We start from the raw sequence: 21,635 nt of genomic DNA, 5'->3' as shown, positions 1-21,635 counted from the left end.
TGCAGATGAATATCAAGGGATATGATTGAAATCTTAAGAGTAGCTACTAAATGGACCTCGAGGTGTTTCATTAACACATTTTTTACATTTGTCTGAGTGCTGACTTGTATGCCAAATAAAATAAAGAATTGTATAAATACAAACAAAATATGAAGACTGAAATGTCAAGATGTTTTTTCCCCTGTGCAAGTTAACATATTCTGTGTCACACACTTTACAATAACAAAACTTCCTGTTTTCAGAATGTGTATCGATGAACTGAAATAATAATAACATTAAACCGAAATCATTATGCCCAAACAGATCTCACATGCTTCTTTTTTATCTTTGAGTTAGTTATCTTTTTCTAAACACATTTGTTCAGATGCTGTTACTTTTCTGTGTCCTTTTTATGTTTTGTAAATCAATGACATCTGTTGTTGCCTTTGTCCAAAGTGTCTACATGTGTTTGCACAAATTGATAAATGGAGCGTAAAAAAAAGAAATAACTCATAATAATAATAAAACAAATTCCCAAACAACAATCACGGCAGTTGTTGTTTTACCTCCCTCACCACACACACACACACACACACACACACGTACATTCGTACTTGATGGCCTCTGACAGCTGAACAATAGAAGGCGTGATACCTAAAAAAATGTTTGGAACATCACTCAGGAAAGGTCATACCTCTTGCATCTGTCCTTTAGGGTATACAACCAGTTTGGTTTATTCGGCCTCTCTTCAATCAGTGTCTCATACTTTGCTACGCCATTAAGTTCAAATCCTGACACATTTTAGATTTTGGGTCACTGAAATAGATTTCAAATGTCATTCTTGACTTTGGAAAAGTAGTTGGCAAAGGCAATCTCACCTATAAGACCATTTAGTAGCTCATCTGGAGCTTTCAGTTGTATCACACAACCTTTATTAGCAGATACAGTTTACCCAGTTGTCATGGAATAGATGTCAATTCATTTGAGTTGAGTTTCAGTTCATTCTTGATCTTGGAGAAAGCATGGACGAGAAGTTCTTAAAGTGAGCAAATTCTATCTGCAGATGAATATCAAGGGATATGATTGAAATCTTAAGAGCAGCTACTAAATGGACCTCGAGGTGTTTCATTAACACATTTTTTACATTTGTCTGAGTGCTGACTTGTATTCCAAATAAAATAAAGAATTGTATAAATACAAACAAACAAAATATGAAGACAACAGAATTAAGTATAGTCTTTTGTTTATCACAGTGCTGTTTGTGCATTCAAATCCATTTAAAAATAATGTTGAAATGTCAAGATGTTTTTTCCCCTGTGCAAGTTAACATATTCTGTGTGTGGAGTTTTCTCTTGCCGGCGTCTGCCGCCATGGTAAATGGAGATTTTGCCAAGCTCACGAGGAAACACGGCATTAAGATTTCAGCCAGTTTCCCGTGTAGCGTGGAGGATATTGGTTTAGCTGTGGGGGAAGTTGTCATTTTCCTGGACCAGCTGGAGAAGGTGAACCGCGTCATTGAGACAGGTATCGTGGTGAACGATTTGTTTGTGCAGCTAATGACACTCACCAGACACGGGAAAGTTGTTGGTTAGCACAGTGGTAGAGAGTCTGCCTACCACGCAGGAGACCCGGGTTCGTTTCCCAACAGACCCTGTCAGCAAGACTCAGCCATGGAACCTGGCTCAGCAGAGACAACTAACACAGCAGAGACCAACCCCCAGTCTCCACCGGCACCGACGTCGGAGGAGCAACTCTACACTGCAGTTCTAAGCCATGATGCTACAGTGCTTCGTCATGAGGCTCTCTTGTCCCACCAGCAAGGGGTTCTGCAGAACCTCCAACAGTCCCTTGTGGATCTACTTGCTCGTCTACCATCACCTCCATCTGCTCCACTGACACCAGCAGTTCAGCAGTCCAGCTCCACGGGTGCCCGCGGTCCGCTTCCGTCTGAACCACGGCTCCCTGCTCCCGAGAGGTATGAGGGTAACCACAAGGACTGCCGGGCTTTCCTAGCCCAATGCTCTCTCACCTTTGAGCTTCAACCTTCCTACTTCCCTTCAGAGCGCTCTCGTATCGCCTACATCATCACTCTCCTGACTGGAAAGGCCCGGTCATGGGCTACAGCCGTCTGGGAACAGCAGGGCCCTTCCTGTAATGACTACAGGGCCTTTACCGATGAGATGCGCCGGGTTTTCGACCATCCAGTAGGAGGTAAAGACGCTGGTAACAGACTGTTCCAGCTGCGTCAAGGCGGCTCTAGTGTGGCAGAGTATGCTGTGCTCTTCCGAACCCTGGCTCCTGTGAGTGGGTGGAATGAGAGGGCCCTGATGACAGCGTCAAGGATGAGCTGGCAGCTAAAGATCCAGTGTCAGACCTGGAGTCCCTAATTGACCAGACTATCCGTCTCGATAACCGTCTGTGGGAGAGGCGTCGTGAACGACAAATGGACAGTCGCCCCAGTTCCGGAGTCACAGCTTCAACCTCCGTTCCGCTTCAGTGGCCTCGGGAACCTCAGAATAACCCACCTTGTCCTGAGGAGCCGATGCAGCTTGGCGGTACTCGCCTGTCCCAGACAGAACGGAACCGGAGGATGAGAGAGAGACGCTGCCTCTATTGTGGAGGTCCTAACCACTTTCGTTCCTCATGTCCCGAGCTTGCGGGAAGCCCAGCCCCGTCCAGGAGAGGGAGAACTGTGACGGGTGCGACCCTTACTCCCTCAGCCTCGACTTCGTGCCTGCAGCTCCCGGTCACCATCTCCTGGGGGAACCAACATCATCCTCTTCAGGCCCTCATTGACTCTGGCGCTGCAGGGAATTTCTTGGATCTCACCCTTGCCAGGGCCCTTCACCTGCCCATCTCCAGGCTGGACCATCCACTCTCAGTGACCGCCTTGGATGGTAGGCCCTTGGGACAGGGTACTGTGACTCATATTTCCTCTGCTGTTTTGTCTATGTTTGGCAATCATCACGAAAAGATTCAGTTTAATCTTATTCATTCTCCCGAGTTCCCTGTTGTGCTAGGGTTCCCCTGGTTATCTCACCACAGCCCTCACATCAATTGGTCCTCAAGAACTGTGGTTGAGTGGGGTCCCAATTGCAAGTCCTCCTGTCTCCTCACTAGGGCTGTGCCTCCAGCCCCTAAGCTTCCTAGCTCCCGAGTCCCCTCAGAGTATCACGACCTAGCTGAGGTATTTAGCAAGAGGAGGGCCACTTCCCTGCCCCCTAATAGGCCCTTTGACTGTGCCATTGATCTCCTTCCAGGCTCTTTCCCTACACGAGGTAGGATCTTCTCCCTGGCACCCGCCGAGACCCAAGCTATGGAGGATTATATCAAGGACTCCCTGACTGCTGGGATCATTCGCCCCTCGTCCTCCCCGGCTGGTGCCGGATTCTTTTTTGTTGGGAAGAAAGACGGTGGCCTCAGGCCATGCATAGATTACAGAGGTTTAAACAAGATCACGGTGAGGAACCGTTACCCCTTGCCTTTAATGACCACCGCTTTTGAACTCCTCCAAGGGGCAACAGTCTTCACCAAATTGGACCTCCGTAACGCCTACCACTTAATCTGGGTCAGGGACGGTGACGAGTGGAAGACGCCGTTCAACACACCAACGGGCCACTACGAGTACTTAGTGATGCCGTTTGGCTTAACCAACGCCCCGGCAGTGTTCCAGGCACTCATCAACGAGATATTGAGAGAGACGTTGAACCGTTTTGTCTTTGTTTATTTGGATGACATTTTGATTTTCTCCAAGTCCCTCCATGAACATGTCCATCATGTCAGAGTCGTCCTCCAGCTCCTGTTGGAAAGCCACCTCTTTGTCAAACCTGAGAAGTGTGAATTCCATGTCTCCGAGGTGTCCTTTTTGTGCTTCATCCTGTCCAAAGGGAGTCTCAGCACGGACCCCAAGAAGACTCAAGTTGTCCGGGATTGGCCCCAACCCTCTTCGGTCAAGGAGGTACAACGGTTCATTGGCTTTGCCAATTTTTATAGGAAGTTTATCAGGAACTTCAGTGCTGTTGCCGCTCCCATGACCGATCTCACCAAGAAGAAATCTGTGGCAGAGCGGGCCTTCCAGGATCTGAAGGGGAGATTTTCCTCCGCCCCCATCCTTACCTTACCCGACCCCTCCCTCCCCTTCATGGTTGAGGTGGACGCTTCGGATGTGGCAGTGGGGGCTGTGCTCTCCCAGCGTCCGGCTGATGGCAAACTCCATCCCTGTGCCTTCTTCTCTGCTCGCCTTTCACCTGCTGAGGGGAACTATGATGTTGGAGATCGTGAGCTCCTGGCTATCAAGATGGCTTTGGAGGAGTGGCGCCACTGGCTGGAGGGGGCCCAACACCGTTTTGTTGTTTGGACCGACCACAAAAACCTCGAGTACATTCAGAGGGCCAAACGTCTCAACCCCAGGCAGGCAAGATGGGCTCTTTTTTTTAATAAATTTATTTTGTTTTGTCCTTCCGCCGTTCGAAGAACCAGAAGCCTGATGCACTCTCTAGACTGTTTCACAGGTCAGATGGTGAGAGAGTTCCAGTACCCATCCTCCCGAGCTCGAGGATTGTGGCTCCTGTCCGATGGGGAGTCGAGTCACTGGTTCGCCAGGCCCAGAAGAGGGAGCCAGACCCCGGGAATGGACCCTCCAACCGGGTATTTGTCCTAACTGTGGTGCGATCCCAAGTTCTGCAGTGGGGGCACTCTTCACGCCTTACCAGCCACCCGGGAGCACGCAGGACTCTGGAGTTTGTCAAGAGACGGTTCTGGTGGCCTGGCATGAATGCGGATGTGAGGTCCTTTGTTGATGCTTGCTCTGTCTGTGCCCAGAGTAAGAGCGCCCGTACCCCGCCTCATGGTTTCCTTCACCCTCTACCCATCCCCAAGCGGCCCTGGTCCCACATCTCCTTGGACTTTGTTACAGGCCTTCCCCCCTCTCAGGGAAACACAGTCATGTTGGATATTGTCGACCGCTTTTCCAAGGCGTGTCGGGTCGTTCCCCTGCCCAAACTCCCTTCGGCACTAGAGACCGCCGAGGCTGTGTGCCAGAATGTCTTCAGGTTCTTTGGTCTCCCCCTGGATGTGGTCTCGGATCGTGGGCCCCAGTTTACCGCGCAGTTTTGGAGGGCCTTCTGCAAGCAGATTGGGGCTACGGTCAGTCTCTCCTCAGGGTTCCATCCTGAGTCCAATGGTCAGACTGAGAGGCTAAATCAGGACCTGGAAACCACCCTCCGATGCCTGGCCTCCTCCAATCCATCATCATGGAGCAGGTTTGTGATCTGGGCTGAATATGCACATAATACCTTGTGTTCTTCTGCTACAGGTCTTTAGACTCCAGTTTTTACAGAAATATCTTACCGGTCCGGCTGATTTGATGTGGAGAGACATGGCCAGCTGTATCCTCAGACGTGTGAGTAACCTGGGGCTGGATACTGCTCTGTTTTTAACTGATTCAACATTTTAAGTGAGCTGCCTCTGTTTTATCAGGGTGTTTTTAAGTCTTGGGCCTTTTTTAACCATAAAAGGTGTCCAAAGTCTGATTCTCTGCACTGGTTGTTAAATGAGCCTCTAATTCACAGGACCAGGCTAGACATCAGCAGCGGCAACACACCCGGCCTGATGGTGGCGCCGTGTAGGTCAAGGACCCTGTGCCTTCAGCAGCTGGTAGATGCAGTGAGGCCGACACTGAGCAATGCCTGGGCCCTGGGCTCTCTGCTGTGTCTAACCTCTGTCTCTCGCTCCTCATCAAATACAGTCAGGGAAAGACTGACCCAGACCCAGCAGACCCGTTTCCAGAAATCTACCTGAGCCCAGGGCTGGGAGAACTCACCGGCCCCCTGCTCAAGGTCACTAACCCGGCAAAACTGTCGCTGCACAGAGCAGACAAAACTACTTTCTATGCGAACTGTGTAAAAAGCATCAACAGAAAAATTCCATCTACATAAGTAGAAAGAACAGAGTGGAAAACAGAGAAGGGCAGGAGGCGAAAGCAGTGTGGCTGTGCAACATTAGAGCAAGACTCTGGCTCGAGTTCAGGTTTTATAAACATATAGGAGACATAGACACTTTTAAACAAAGTTGGTGTTTTAAAAACATTCTGGGGTGCGGCATGGTTCTAGGGTGGCCTGTGGTGTTGTTTCGTGCACGCCGTGTTTCACATCGGGTTAGCACACGTGGGTCGGGGGTGGCCCGTGGGTGCTGGGTGTGATGGGGGTGGGGAGGGAACATGCTATGGTACTGATATTGTTCGGGATGGTTATTTTTGGCAGTGATTTGGACTGGGTGGTGCATTTGATGTTTGGGATCTTTGCTTGTCATTGTGTCGCACTCGCACATAGCCTGCATCATTCGGCCAGTGATGTGTCGTGTGTGTGGGTGGGGCTAGTGGAGATAGTTTTTTATTTTTAAGTTATTTTTTTGGGCTTTTTATGCCTTTAATGACAGAGAGAGAAGTGTAGATTGTGAAAGGGGGAGAGAGAGAAGGGGAACGACATACAGCAAATGGTCACTAGGTTGGACTCAAACCACGGGCCGCTGTGGCAAGGACTCAGCCTTTGTACATGGGTCACCTGTGCTACCAGGGAAGCTACCGGGACACCCAGATTGTTTTTGATGGTGTTGTTGTGGTGTGTCTTTTTTTCCATTTTTGTCGCATTTGGCGTACATGGGTTGTTTTTGGGCCGTGTGTGTGGACCTGATGTGGTGGTGCAGGAACTGTTTTGGTCTGATTGAGGGGTGGGGGGGTGGGAGAGGTGATGATTTATTGTGATCGGGAACTGGATATTTGATGAATGATTGGAATATTGAATGATGGAATGAGTTGATTTCCGGGGGTGTGGCGTGGAGTCACTCACACGGGGTGGCTTTGTGGGTCGATGCGGGTCATTTTTGACCCATGTTGTGCCTTAGAAGGGTAGTGATACAAAAAGTATTGTTTATGATTTTTTAATTGTGATGATCAAGAGTTAAATGTGGATATTTGTATTCTTTGTTTCAAGCACATCATTTTAAAGTAATTGTACAAATGAAAAATATGTAAAGAAAGTGTTTTGAAAAATCTAAAAAATAATCTCCCTCCCCCTCCCCCTTCCCTCCCTCCCTGTGCTGCAGGTGAGAAGGTGGACGAAGAAGGCCAAGCCAAGCAGATGAGGCAGGTGGAGGCAAGTGTGTGGATGGGTGCTGCAGTCAGGTTATGGGGAAAGGAGGGAAAGTCTGAGCACATCTGGTGGATGGAAAGAAAATAGCAATGGAATATCTAAAGAAGTGGAATGGGTCTGAAGAGGGGCAGAAAGTGACAATTAAATTGATTTCACAGAACTCCTGGTAGTGTCCTTAATATAATATATAATATAATCAATAACAGAACCACCTGTAATAATGTATAAACAGAATGTTTACAACGTATTCCTGCTTTACAGGGAGCTGTTTCTCTCTCAAGGTAACACTGCAGGTATAAAGGTGGAACCTCAGAATATTTTCAGCATATAGAAATCAATCTCACTTACTTCACTTTGAAGTGGTCTCTTGATGTCACTGCACTGCACCTACCATCAAAATGTTAGTTGCTTACAAATTACTGAGGGGATGGAGTCCAATTATAATATTATAAATAATATTAATAATGATAACAATGATGGTAACACTTCTTAATGAGGATATAATTTGTGTAAGGTATGTAATGCTTAGCTAATGTATGCCTCATGATGATTTAATGCAGTTCACACATAATGTGTGAATATTTATTCATAGTTAATTCATATATCCATTGATATGTGGCCACATTATCATATACGTTTATTTCAGACCCATGCCTTTGCTCAACCTCTCTGAAACAGTATTGTCATAGAAATATTATAAGTATTTTAATACTTGGATAATACTTCAGTAGTTGTTGTCTACACATGTTTAGGGTTAGCTGTGTATTATCAAAAGGACATGTAGGTCAGTTTAGGTATTAATTTAGGTTTCTGTGAGATTAGATTTATTTTATTATAATGAAAAACTTTTTTCAGTTTAGCTGAAATGTGTTTTTTGAAAGAATGATAAAATGTGATGGGTGATATACTTTACTCACTGTGTCCTGTCATGCCTCTTCTCTCCAGTAGATGCCCTCCTTGTGCCTCTGAAGACCAGCTGACCTGCATGCACAGCTGTTCCTCCCTGTGGCTCAGGAGGTAGAGCCGGTTGTCCACTGGTTGGAGGGTTGGGGGTTCGATGTGCAGTCAGCATGTCAAAGTGTCTTTGGGCAAGATACTGAACCCCAAATTGCTCCAACCTAGCCAACGGTGTGTGTGAATGGTTATCACTACTGACAAGCTGATGTGCACTTTCAATGTGTGTGTGTGAATGATGACATGTGTTGTAAAGCGCTTTGAGTGATTGGAAAAGAGCTATATAAAAGCAGTACATTTTTACATTATGAGTATTTCAGCTCGGGACTACCAGCTATACCAGGGGTGGCCAACCAGTCAGAGGTTAAGAGCCAAAAATATTATTATGTTACTGCAAAGAGCCACATCATACACACAGTCACAGATGCGCACCCCCCCCTCCTTCTCTCTTTTGTTCTCAGCCTTTCTCTGTGCTCCCTCACTCTCTTCCTCCCCTCTCTCTCACTCAGTAAAAATTAAAATCTAAAACTTTACACACACACACACACACACACACACACACACACACACACACACACACACACACACACACACACACACACACACACACACACACACACACTCAAAGACCCTCCCTCCCAAAGACACACACACACCCTCACACAGACAGACACGTCTCCTACCACTATTCAGAGGCCAGTTATTATCAACAATGAACATTGTGTGCACTCTCTCACACAAACTCTCACTAAAAAAAAAGTGAAAAAGTGTTTTATCTTCCTCTGCATGTTGCTTCTTTAAATTAGTGGGACTTCTGACATTCCTTGCCTTGAACAATCCTCCTCAAATCTGGCTTGTATTCCGTTGTGGTCACTCCAAGCAATTCTTTCACATGTGTGTCAGTCAGAACAGATCGATACTTTGATTTCACGTGTTTCAGGGTAGAAAACACCGACTCACAGACGTACAGTATATCTCAAAAGTGAGTACACCCTTTAGATTTTTGCAAATATTCTGTTATATCCTTTCAGGGGATAACATTATCCTACTGAAACTTTGATATAACTTAAAGTAGTCAGTGTGCTGCTTGAATAACAGTATAGATTTATTGTCCTTTGAAAATTACTCAGTACACAGCTGTTAATGTCTAAACAGCTGGCAACAAAAGTGAGTACACCCCATAGTGAACATGTCTAAATTGTGCCCAAAGTGTCAATATTTTGTGTGACCACCATTGTTATCTAGCACTGCTTTAACCCTCCTGGGCATGGAATTCACCAGAGCTGCACAGGTTGCTTCTGGAATCTTCTTCCACTCCTCCACGACGACATCACGGAGCGCACGGATGTTGGACACCTTGCACTCCTCCACCTTCCTCTTGAGGATGCCCCACATGTGCTCAATTGGGTTTAGGTCTGGAGACATACTTGGCCAGTCCATCACCTTAACCTTCAGCTTCTTCAGCAAGGCCGTTGTCATCTTGGAGGTGTGTTTAGGGTCATTATCATGTTGGAAAACTGCCCTACGGCCCAGTTTCCGAAGAGAGGGGATCATGCTCTGCTGCAGGATGTCACAGTATATATTGGAATTCATGTGTCCCTCAATGAAATGCAGCTCCCCAGTGCCGGCAGCACTCATGCAGCCCCAGACCATGATGCTGCCACCACCATGCTTGACTGTAGGCAAAACACATTTGTCTTGGTACTCCTCACCAGGGTGCCGCCACACACGCCGGACACCATCTGACCCAAACAGGTTTATTTTGGTCTCATCAGACCACAGGACATGGTTCCAGTAACTCATGTTCTTGGATTCATTGTCTTCAGCAAACTGTTTGCGGGCTTTCTTATGCATCGGTTTCAGAAGGGGCTTCTGTCTGGGGCGACCGCCATACAAACCGATTTGATGCAGTGTGCGGCGTATGGTCTGGGCACTGACAGGCTGACATCCCACTTCTGCAACCTCTGCAGCAATGCTGGAAGCACTCGCACGTCTATTTTTGGAAACCAACCTCTGGATATGACGCTGAGCACGTGGACTCAACTTCTTTGGTCGACCCTGGCGAGGCCTGTTCCGAGTGGAACCTGTCCTGGAAAACCGCTGTATGATCTTAGCCACTGTGCTGCAACTCATTTTCATGGTGTTGGCAATCTTCTTATAGCCAAGGCCATCTTTGTGAAGCGCAATAATCCTTTTTTTCAGCCGCTCAGAGAGTTCCTTGCCATGAGGTGCCATGTTGTCCAGCATTCAGAGAGAATTGTGCCCAAAACACCAAATTTAACAGCCCTGCTTATCATTTACACCTGAATCCTTGTAACACTAACGAGTCACATGACACCAGGGCGGGAAAACAACATCATTGGGCACAATTAGGACATGTTCACTATGGGGTGTACTCACTTTTGTTGCCAGCTGTTTAGACATTAACAGCTGTGTACTGAGTAATTTTCAAAGGACAATAAATCTATACTGTTATTCAAGCAGCACACTGACTACTTTAAGTTATATCAAAGTTTCAGTAGGATAATGTTATCCCCTGAAAGGATATAACAGAATATTTGCAAAAATCTAAAGGGTGTACTCACTTTTGAGATATACTGTATGTTGACCCAAACATTGATAGTAGCTTGAGCGCAGCCCGTTTGACATTGGGATATTTTTTCCATTGGTACAGTTTTCCAGAACTCAAGGGTCCCTTCCCTCAGAACAGGTTTCAGTCGGTCTTCCTCAGAAAGTTCAATCATCTCCAACTGGGCCACCGCCTCGTCCGTGACTAGGGCATACCTGTCAACCCGGTAAAGCAGATGGCAGTACTTTAACTTTAGCTGAAAAACGTTATCCGCGAGTAAACACACAGAAGAAGAAAACATGAACCATAACACAGAAAAAGACGAAAACATATGGATGAGAGTCACAGTGAACGGGAGATAGATGGAGACGCAGTTGTACCTGCCAAACAAGTTAAAACTTTATGCAAGTACCTGGCCAAATGAGAGGAGACCTTCTCTTATTTATTAAAAGGAGAGTCGGGCAAACTCTTGCTTTTTGTAAAGTGTGCCATTCAGATGTTAGCATCGCAAACGACGGAATAAGCGATGTTCGCCAGCAATAAAAATCGTCGAAGCACCAGCACGCCCAAGAGGCACAAAACATACACTGTCAATGACTTAATTTGTGATAAGAACTGTTTCAGAGGCAAACCAAGTGACCAAAGCTGAGGGAAAGATGTCGATGCTTTGCGCCAAAAATAATGTAGCCTTCAGCTTCTGCGGTGATTTCAGTCGCAGTGTAGCGGACATGTTTCCCGACTGACATCGCAAGGAAGTCCTCGTCGGGAACACAAAAGCCACACAACTCATCAATCATCAAATGAATTGATGATAATAACTACACATAAGAGCCGCACAGGAAGTCATATAACTGTTTTCACAGGCTGATAAACTCCCATGAGTTTCCACTGAATTTACTAATATAAAATAACCAATACAGCATTATTTTGTTATGTTCTATAAATATTAAAAGTGACATATTCACTTAAAGCATGGGTGTCAAACTCTGGCCCGCGGGCCAAATTTGGCCCGCCGTGTAATTTAATTTGGCCCTTGAGGCAATATCAAATTAACATTAGAGCTGGCCCGCCGGTATTATACAGCGGCGATGCCGCTGTAACACCGCATTCACCGCTAATACTACAAATCCCATAATGCTCTGCTGTTGTTTTGGCGCGCCAGCCATGCTCTCTCCTCTGTGTCAGTAGCGATCCGTGTTCTTGCGCAACGCTTCTGCTGAAAGCCGGCCGGCTCACCCCGCCTCCCCGTGCCTCTCTCCCAGACGTGCTGTGGCCTCATTCTACAACTGTCAGTGTCACTGTGTTACCCCTACCAAAAATGGCGAAAAGGAAGGCGGAAAACAGAACCTTTCTGGACAGGTGGGAGACAGAATATCTGTTTATATATGTAAAAGACAGACCTGTTTGTCTCGTTTGTGGAGCCAACGTGTCGGTAACTAAGGAGTACAACATTAGGCGACACTATGAAACGAAACACCAGGACAAGTACAAGGACCTGGACACGACTCAAAGGAGCCAGAAAGTAGAGGAGATGAAAAGAGGTTTGGTTTCACAACAGAATATGTTCAAAAAAGTCACAGCACAAAATGAGGCTGCTGTAAAGGCAAGTTATATCGTGGCAGAAGAAATCGCCAAATCAACCCGACCCTTTAATGAGGGAGAGTTTGTTAAAAAGTGCATGCTGAAAGTTTGTGACCAAGTGTGCCCAGAGAAAAAGCAGGCCTTTTCAAACGTAAGCCTGAGCAGGAACACAATAGCTGAGCGCGCATGTGATCTTGCCACCAATCTGCATGACCAGCTGATGGAAAAGGGAAAAGATTTTGTTTCTTTTTCCCTTGCTGTGGACGAGAGCACTGACGCGTCTGATATTGCGCAGCTGTCAGTCTTCATCCGCGGTGTCGACTCAAATCTGTATGTTACGGAGGAGCTTTTGGGATTTAAATCCATGCATGGCACAACCACAGGGAAGGACATCTTTGAGGAGGTTTGCAAATGTGTAACTGAAATAAACCTGCCGTGGGATAAACCACTGATGGTGCGCCAGCGATGAGTGGTAAAAAGAATGGACTGGTGGGCAGGATTCGTGAAAAGATGCGGGAAGAGAACTGTGCAGGTGAGCTATCTGTTTATCACTGCATCATACATCAAGAGTCACTGTGTGCTAAAGCCCTAAAGATGGAACATGTTATGACCACAGTAACACAAGTTGTTAACTTTATAAGAGCCAAAGGTCTGAATCACCGCCAGTTTAAGTCTTTTCTGGACGAGTTTGGTTCGGAACACACAGACGTGCCGTATCACACAGAGGTGAGATGGTTAAGCTGCGGAAAAGTACTGAACAGATTTTTCGAGCTGCGTGAAGAAATATGTCAGTTTCTGCAAAGCAAAGGGAAGGACACAGCAGAGAGCAAAAGTTTCTGTGTGAGCTGGCCTTTCTGTGTGACATCTCAAGCCATCTTGATGCGCTGAACCTGCAGCTACAGGGGCGGGGCCGCATCATCACAGATATGTACTCGTCAGTGAGAGCTTTTAAAACTAAACTCTGCCTGTGGGAGAATCAGCTGCTGCAAGGAAACCTTGGCCATTTCCCCTGCTGCCAAACCATAAAAACGCAGATCTCTACCGTCGTCTAGATCTCTAACCCTAACCCTAACCCTAACCCGTGTGCGCACAGTTTGCTGAAAAACTCAGTGTACTCGCCGCTGAGTTTATCCGGCGATTTGGCGACTTTGATGGTCAGAAATGTAGATTTGAACTCTTTAGTAATCCCTTCGCAGTTGATTTGGAAAAAGCACCAACTAACCTCCAAATGGAGCTGATTGAACTCCAGTGTGATGACACGCTGAAGTCAAAGTATGATGCTGTTGGCGCCGCACAGTTTCCACAATTCATCCCTGACACAATGCCTCAGCTCCGCACCCAAGCTGCTCAATTGCTCTCCATGTTCGGCAGCACTTATCTATGTGAGCAACTTTTCTCCTCAATGAAGATGAAGAAAACGACTCACAGGATATGTCTGACTGATGAACACCTTCGTTCGATAATGAAGGTTGCCTCAGCTCAAAGCCTGAACCCCGACATTAATGAACTAGTATCCAAGAAAAGATGCCAGGTATCTGGCTTGGGCACATCAGATTAGATCAGTGTGTCGCAAACTGAGCAGTAAAAAGGCCTGAATGGTTGATTTATTCATTGTTATTTTGTTTTCAAATTTATTAGCCTGTGGAAAAAGTTAATGTTGATATTTACCTCAGAAGGCTGCAAATAGAAAAGAGGCATTCCATTTTTTATTTAAATTTTATTTAATATACCATTGATGTTTTTTCGTTCGTTTTTTGAAAGTTGATTTTGCACTATTAAGTTATATAAGCGTTGCTTGTTCCATATTTAGTGTTAAAGCAAATCAGTGTAGCAAACTGAGCAATAATTAACGTTTTATTCATGCACTTTCTTTTGCTACTTCAAGGCTTGAATGTTTGATTCATTCATTATTGTTATTTTATTTTCAAATGTATTATTAGCCTGTGGAAAAAGTTTATTTTGATATTTACCTCAGAAGGTTGCAAATAGAAAAGAGGCATTCAATTTTTATTTAAATTTTATTTGATATGCCATTGATATTTTTTTAATTTTATTATTATTATTTGAAACTCGATTTTGCATGTCACTATAAAGTTATATAAGCCTTGCTTGTTCAATATTTAATGCAAAACTTGTTTGGGTCCCTATTAAAAGGTTAATTTGTTATCTTTATTTATCTTTAGTAGCAGAACTGTCATTGCAGTGTGTCTTCTTGCCTAAGCTGTGAATCCCTCTGAAGGGACTGTCAACTCAATATCGCTCCTATTTATTGTCACCTCTGCACCAGTCCAAATGTGTAATGTATCATCTTGGCTGCTATAGCATTTATTACATCACCACACAATACAATTATAAAAAAACAGAACAATTAACCTAGCAGATAACTAAATCGTTTTCTCTCTTTTTAGTAGCAACTTGGCTCCACAATATAAATGTATTAACTTTGAAATACCCAACATACGTATGCGAGCTGATACAGTATTCGTCCGTTCAGATAAGGGTGTCCTTGTTGGATTCCGGGACAGGAACACAACTTCCTCTGCAACAGCAACAACCCAACTGAGAGCACACAGACTGTCTGCGTCAGTGCACCATGGACAGAGCCACTGTGGTGTCGGCCCGCAGGAGTCCCTCAGCACCAGAATGCAACATCTCAACCTCCACCTTGGCCTTCGACCGGCACTTCACCACAACTGCCACAGGAAAACTCCACCTGGCTGAGATAGTAAGTGTGAATATAGATTTTAAGAATATTGTTTGAAGACTGTATCATTAGATAATGCTCAGCAGTTCGGAAATGGCCCGATCACAACAGATGTGATGATAAGAACTATTGGAACAACTAATTATAAATACATTTATATTCATATTTGTTTGTGTTAGAAAAAAGAGATTAATTAATTACTATGCTTTTGTTATAAATTAATCTGAAAGGCATGTAAGTTATAACTATTTATATATACTAGTTATACTTTGTTTGTGGTAAGACTGTATTTATTAGAGTTAAAGAGAAACCAGCAGAAATATTTTTCTGTGAAAAATACAACAAGCAAATCAACTCTTCCTCCTTTTCCCCCCTCATTGTGTCTCTTCCTTTCCAAATCAGCTGAGGGAAAAAGTCAGGGCGGCCTTTCTGTAAATACAGTCTGGCTGGCAGCCATGCAGAGGCTGGTCAGGCCCCGGTTGGAGTAATTTGATGGCAAGCAATTGAAACATGTTTGATCACTATAAGAGATTCTATTTTAAGAAATAAGAAACCAACACTGCTTAAAGTCATGCTTCTTGTGATATCAAAACACCTACCAGGAATCTTTGGTTGTGAAACAGGAAGGGTGGGTTTGGAATAGTGTTCGGAGGAACGAGATTTACTTCGTCAGCACAAGACTTTGATTGAGTTGAGATGAGGCACGTTGGGTGTTTGGAATTTGGAAATAAATCATGGAACAACAAATGAATGGCACGTAATTTCATATAAACAAAAGTGACATGAAACACTTCTTTTTGTTGTGGTTTTTAGTTTGATTATTTTTTATTTTCTATTGCCAAAGTTGTGCATTAACTGCCTCAAAATGATACATCTCGTGTCCCATATTCAGGACCTGAAAAGATTTATCTGGTGAGGGGTTTGAAGCTTTAACCTGAATGTATTTCGTAGAAAGAAGAATCGTGCCAAATGTGTTCTTCACTCAGTGTAGATGGATATAATAATGTGCTTAAGTCAGTGGAAAAATACCTGTGTCATACCTCATTTGCATTTCCTCTCTTCTTGTTTCTAGTTTTATCTTTCACTTCGCTTTACCTTTTATTTCCTTCTTTCACTCTGAAGTAAATAATCAACAAATCCCCTCCCCTCCTCTCTCCAGGTGTGTGGTATGTTGGTGTGGATTTTGGTAGGGGGTACAGAGTATTTTCATTTCTCTGCTCTCTGCTGGGTGATGTTTGTCGCCATTGTGTGCTGGGTTCTGACAATTTGTCTGTTTCTAATTTACTTCACTGGAGCTCACAACAGGATACCACAGGTGCCATGGACTATACTGGTAACACACATACACACACACACACACACACACACACACACACACACACACACACACACACACACACACACACACACACACACACACACACAACTCAGTTTTCTGCTTTTGCTTTGTATTTTAAAAGAAACTGAAACTGCTTTTTCTATTTATCGGTTTCTCTTTTAGTCGCTGTGTTTGAACTGCAGTGCTGCAGCTCTGTACCTGGTGACAGCAGTAGTAGATGCTCTCTCAGTCAACCAGGCCAACAGGGGGAGACACAACTACAACTGCTGGGCAGCATCTGCAGTAAGAAAACTCCTTTCAATATGACCTGTTGAGAGAAAGGTTCATCCAAAATGAAAGTTTTTATTACTATATATGCATGAAAAAACACTGAAGTGTGAAGGTCCACATTACACACAACAAGACAAGAGCAGCCCAGTGTCAGAAAAGAACTGAAGTGCAGGCTGTCTCCATGAGCAGAGGACAACATATCCTACCGGAGTGAATCTCCAAAAACATGATCCTACATTTCTCATAATGCAACAACATTTTTGTCTTTAATAAATTATTTCACTGAGGCTTATCTTTCAAACTTTGGAAAGCTCGCTTTAGAGCCTCAGAAAACATTATGTAACTGATGTCACAGGCCATGCAGTGTCCTTGTGTGTAAAATCGGTGGAATAGTCCTTCAAGTGACTTTTAGGAGAACATTTTTTTAATTTGAATTATTATCATTGGTATTTCTTCAGTATAACTGCATTCCTAAAAGCATGGAGTGTTTTTTGAAACAGCATTTATACAATCACTTAAAAATATAAAATATAATAAAATGACACAGGACACAGTGAAACCAAATCAAAAATGTTTCCAACTACTTTTGTTGGTTATAGTCAAAATCAGGTTGCGCTGCTGAAATTTGGTCTCATGATTAGGGATTCACGGATCTATTTTCTATAACTATTTTTCTCCTGATAAGGTGTTTGCTGATTGGACACCAGTGTTTTCTTTTTCCCTAACTTTGAAATATGTATACCTCAGTGTGGAACTCACTGGAATCACATTTATGTATCGTACTATGAGGCACAGAACACAGAATTGTGATATGCCTGCCTGCCTGCCTGCCTGCCTGCCTGCCTGCCTGCCTGCCTGCCTGCCTGCCTGCCTGCCTGCCTGCCTGCCTGCCTGCCTGCCTGCCTGCCTGCCTGCCTGCTGTACCATTATTCTCTCACCATCTGCCTACTGGAGAGTATTGTATAAATAAACTATTTAAACTTACTCCGTTTCCAGAGTCTAGTGTTCTGCGCCTGGGTCTCCTCTGGATGTACCCATAACAGAAGTACCATTATAAAAATAGCAGAATTAAACTGTAGTTTCACACTGTAAAGGCATTAGCTGTGTGTTATGCGGACACTTACATTTAACTTGGATTTGGGGCGAGTGGATTATGGTTGATTTTTTTGAGTTAAGAGTGAAATAGTTTTAAGACATTGAATAAATTTACTTTTCTTCTCATTGTCTCCCTGCCCCTCCCTTATTTTCCCATGACCCATGTTCTTCTTTCTTTTCTTTACCTTCCACACTTTTCAGTTCTTTGCATTTCTGACCACACTGTGCTATGCGGGAAGCAGTTACCTGAGCTACTGTACCTGGAAAACTCCAGAAGAAGGAGAATAGTTTGTTACTCACTGTTTGAAGGCAACAATGTTCAGACTTTCTCTGAAAAACGAGTCTGATGGAGATCTAACTTCGGAGCAAATTAAAACTCGTAGAAAAATTATGAGATGGAATACCTTTGTTGCATGTTATATGTTTAGCAGGAAGACATAGAGGCAGAGAGGTATCTAGAATGCATCTACACTTGTGCTCTCAACATACTTATGTGTAACTAAATAAAGTTGAGCTCTTTGAGGATACAAGTCAGTAAATGTACAATGACAAAAATATGTTTTTGTACGTTTCCTGTATGTTTAAGGTTGCATGTACTGTAGTGTCACAAACATGAACACATGACACACGTCTACAATCCTGCAGCCAGTAACATTTTATGTCAAGTAAATCTAAGTGAATTTTCTCTTTGGTGTTGGAAAAAACAACAAGACACTCACAAATAAGAATGAGACATTGAGTATTACTTTGTGTGATGGAAGACCAGAGTATACTTATTGAAATTTCCTTACCTTAAATTTTTGTCAAATGTTTTTCTTTGTGATATTTACAAACAACCAAATTGCTTTTATATTGCTTTTATTTTTTAAATTAAATTTTGCACAATAGTCCCAAGTTCCCAACAGGTAAAGAGGCCAACATTGTACCTTACATGAAATACAAATGTAAGTTGAATGCTACAAAATGTAACATGGTTCAGATCTAACATCTCTCCAAACACATTAAAATCACAGTATTTTGCATAACATAATGTTGTCCTTATAGTTAGCATTCCTCAAAATACATGAGGTATTGATTAAAGGCATTGCTTTGTTTCCTTCAATGTTGCATATGTGTAAAATGCTTTTAATGAAAGCTCCTTCATTTGAATGTATTGTCAATGTATTGCGTGATTACTTTGTTCCATAAACACATTTCTCCAGAGGTATTGAAACATAAATTGATATAATAATATCACATTAAAAGAATAATAGACTATGTCATTTCATAATGGATACATAAGGTTGATCATTCCCAGTTCCTGTTTTTTAATCAGACATTGGTAGTGCTGTTGTCTGGATGTCAAAGTGTTCCCAGTGAGCTGCGATTGCTGTAATCCCTGCAGAATTGTTGCGGCCACTCAGCAGTGAGAGCTCTGCGTCCGGGTGAGCCGCGTAGAAGTTAAAGGAGAACTGGAAGACAGCATCAAAAATGAATACATGACCATGAGTATAAGTATTGATAATTTCAGAGGTGAAATGTAAGTACATTTACTCAAGTACACATTTGAGGTTCCTTTAATTTAATTGAGCCATTTCTCTTTATGCTACTATCCACTTCTACTCCACTATATTGAGACAAATAGTGCACGTTTCACTTTACTACATTTGTCTGACAGCTTTAGGTACTTTACAAATTGATTTTGTAATTTACAATTTTTGTAACTTAAGTAAAAGTAAGTATGATTTTTCAATGCTGGACTTTTACTTGTAAAATAGTATTTTCACAGTGTGATATTAGTACTTTTAGTAAACAATCTGAATACTTCTGCCACTACTAAATAATTATGACAAATACGAAGGGTAGAAGCTCTTTACTTGTACTGGCTGGCCGACAATCAGAGACCGCCCTCTGGAGGTCACAAACATCAGCTGATAGATGTAGTTGCTGTTGTGGTATTTCCCAGAGACCTGAAACATGACCATATGAGCACATTAACATTTAGTACATGTAGTTAGTCTTGATAAGTAAACTAATTATGTGTTTTTTATTTTATGTAATGATAGATGAATATAGCGTGACATGAATTACAGTGCATTACTAATTTAAAACTAAGAAAAATTCTACTCTTAATACTTATTGTATACTTGTACTAATACTTATATGACCTGTATGAGAAAATACATGTAAAATAATAATATAAAAATATTTATGAATGTCAATAAATATAAAAATTACATTGTCTTACCAAAAATATTCAATTACACAGAAAAAACAATAGCAAACTAATATTTTAGTATTATAAAATGTCTGACCTGAACAATGACCTCTCCGTCAAATAGGATCAGCTCGTGTGGATTGCCAACTACACGACCAACCCTGTTACTCCAAATGTAACCATATCTCAGCTGGAGACTGTAAGGACAGACACAGGAGAGAGGAAACACACGATTAAACACTACCATTCATATATACAAGAAGATGTGGTTATTATTTAGCTTGTTATTGCATGTGTAAGAACAAGTAGACTAGACAATAGAGCAAATGCATAGAAATCAAATCAATGGGACGTGAAGGGGGTTGAACCTTATGGTTTGCTTTAAAAAAAGAACATTTAAAAAAAGAAATTGCCTCCCCAGCTTGATTAAACTTTCAATGGACCCTCCCTTTCACAATAATATCTAAAATAAATAACAGCATTTAATAGGTACAACTCTCTTAATCATAGACATTTAAGGAGCATAAAGACGTTTTATGAACTTGTTAATAAATAAAATAAATACCTGTTCTAGCCCCCTTTGTTTTTTAAACCAAGAGCTAACTGAGGAGGTTTTCCCAGTGTCAGTGCCAGGCTCTGTACATACATACATAACCCTTTCCCCTTTTTTGACCTCCTAATAATTTCCGTACAGTCCTTAACACATCTGGACAAGAAGGAGGACAGACTGACCCGGTGATGTAAGCGCCCTGAATCTCCCAGAGCCTGACCCCGGTGAGCCTTTCGTCTCCTTTTTTTATGGCGAAGGAAGTGCCACTACCACCTCCAACAGCAGGTGAGAAGGAGGAGTGACTCGTGGGAGCTGGAGAGGTAAAAACAAAGTTATTATGTGATGGACAAGAGGAAGCTACTGCTTAACCATTTAATATACAAAGATCGTATTAGAATCTAGACATTTGGGGGAAAAGTGAAACAGGTGGGTTTTAAATCTTACAAGCCAGGCAGCTGGCGCAGAGCGCAGCAATGAACAGGAAGGAAAACATGCTCGTGTGTGAAGTCGTCAACACTGGAATCAGAAACCAATTCATTAAATATCATCACAAAATGATCAATATATCTTTAGACATAAAACCAACATTTTGACTACTGAAAACGACATTTGTCTTTTACAAACAGCAGCTCAATAATCTGTGCATGACCTAAAGTGTAAATAATTATAGAGGAATTGAAATATAAATAATCAGTGCCAGTAACTACAGTAATATGCTAATAAAGTTGATCAATTGTCAAAACTGCAGTAAACAGATGCTCAAACTCACCTGCAGAACTAGACCTCCTGAAACCTGCTTGAGCCCTGAGCAAAGGATGAGATGATGATACATGATAGTGGCACTTATATATGTTTACCTCCCTCCCTCCCTCACCACACACACACACACACACACACACACACACACACACACACACACACACACACACACACGTACATTCCTACTTGATGGCCTCATACAGCTGAACAATAGAAGGCGTGATACATAAAAAAATTCAGGAAAGTTCATACCTCTTGCATCTGTCCTCTAGAGTATTCAACCAGTTTGGTTTATTCGGCCTCTCTTCAATCAGTGTCTCATACTTTGCTACGCCATTAAGTTCAAATCCTGACACATTTTAGATTATTTTGGGTCACTGAAATAGATTTCAAATGTCATTCTTGACTTTGGAAAAGTAGTTGGCAAAGGCAATCTCACCTATAAGACCATTTAGTAGCTCATCTGGAGCTTTCGGTTGTATCACACAAC

General features: G+C 43.0%; 2 protein-coding genes and 1 pseudogene across 2 annotated transcripts; 2 read left to right on the top strand and 1 right to left on the bottom strand.

Moving 5' to 3' along the window:
• The first annotated feature begins 11,968 nt into the window (after positions 1-11,968).
• Positions 11,969-14,090, top strand: LOC115021594 (general transcription factor II-I repeat domain-containing protein 2-like; annotated as a pseudogene).
• A 731-nt stretch (positions 14,091-14,821) lies between these two features.
• LOC115020773 (CKLF-like MARVEL transmembrane domain-containing protein 8) lies at positions 14,822-18,741 on the top strand. Its single transcript, XM_029450718.1, has 4 exons — positions 14,822-14,956; positions 16,095-16,268; positions 16,437-16,556; positions 17,841-18,741. The coding sequence occupies exons 1-4, from the start codon at positions 14,825-14,827 to the stop codon at positions 17,925-17,927; spliced, it is 513 nt and encodes a 170-aa protein (XP_029306578.1). The 5' UTR covers positions 14,822-14,824; the 3' UTR covers positions 17,928-18,741.
• A 171-nt stretch (positions 18,742-18,912) lies between these two features.
• Positions 18,913-21,200, bottom strand: LOC115020772 (zymogen granule membrane protein 16-like). Its single transcript, XM_029450717.1, has 6 exons — positions 21,156-21,200; positions 20,831-20,902; positions 20,569-20,698; positions 19,934-20,033; positions 19,496-19,588; positions 18,913-19,090 (listed from the first exon to the last, which is right to left on the bottom strand). Exons 2-6 carry the CDS (start codon positions 20,877-20,879, stop codon positions 18,947-18,949), a joined length of 516 nt encoding a protein of 171 aa, XP_029306577.1. The 5' UTR covers positions 20,880-20,902; positions 21,156-21,200; the 3' UTR covers positions 18,913-18,946.
• Positions 21,201-21,635: the final 435 nt, after the last annotated feature.

The sequence above is a fragment of the Cottoperca gobio genome, chromosome 16, assembly GCF_900634415.1.
Source record: "Cottoperca gobio chromosome 16, fCotGob3.1, whole genome shotgun sequence".
In the NCBI taxonomy this organism is placed as follows: domain Eukaryota; kingdom Metazoa; phylum Chordata; class Actinopteri; order Perciformes; family Bovichtidae; genus Cottoperca; species Cottoperca gobio.
This window is presented reverse-complemented; position numbering and strand designations above follow the sequence as displayed.

Coding starts and splice junctions, on each gene's coding strand:
- LOC115020773 (XM_029450718.1), top strand. CDS start 14,825: ATGGACAGAGCCACTGTGGTGTCGGCCCGCAGGAGTCCCTCAGCACCA. Junction 14,957..16,094: donor AACTCCACCTGGCTGAGATA/GTAAGTGTGAAT, acceptor TCCTCTCTCCAG/GTGTGTGGTATGTTGGTGTG. Junction 16,557..17,840: donor ACTGCTGGGCAGCATCTGCA/GTAAGAAAACTC, acceptor CACACTTTTCAG/TTCTTTGCATTTCTGACCAC.
- LOC115020772 (XM_029450717.1), bottom strand. CDS start 20,879: ATGTTTTCCTTCCTGTTCATTGCTGCGCTCTGCGCCAGCTGCCTGGCT. Junction 20,699..20,830: donor CTGCGCCAGCTGCCTGGCTT/GTAAGATTTAAA, acceptor TTACCTCTCCAG/CTCCCACGAGTCACTCCTCC. Junction 19,589..19,933: donor ACGGAGAGGTCATTGTTCAG/GTCAGACATTTT, acceptor GTCATGTTTCAG/GTCTCTGGGAAATACCACAA.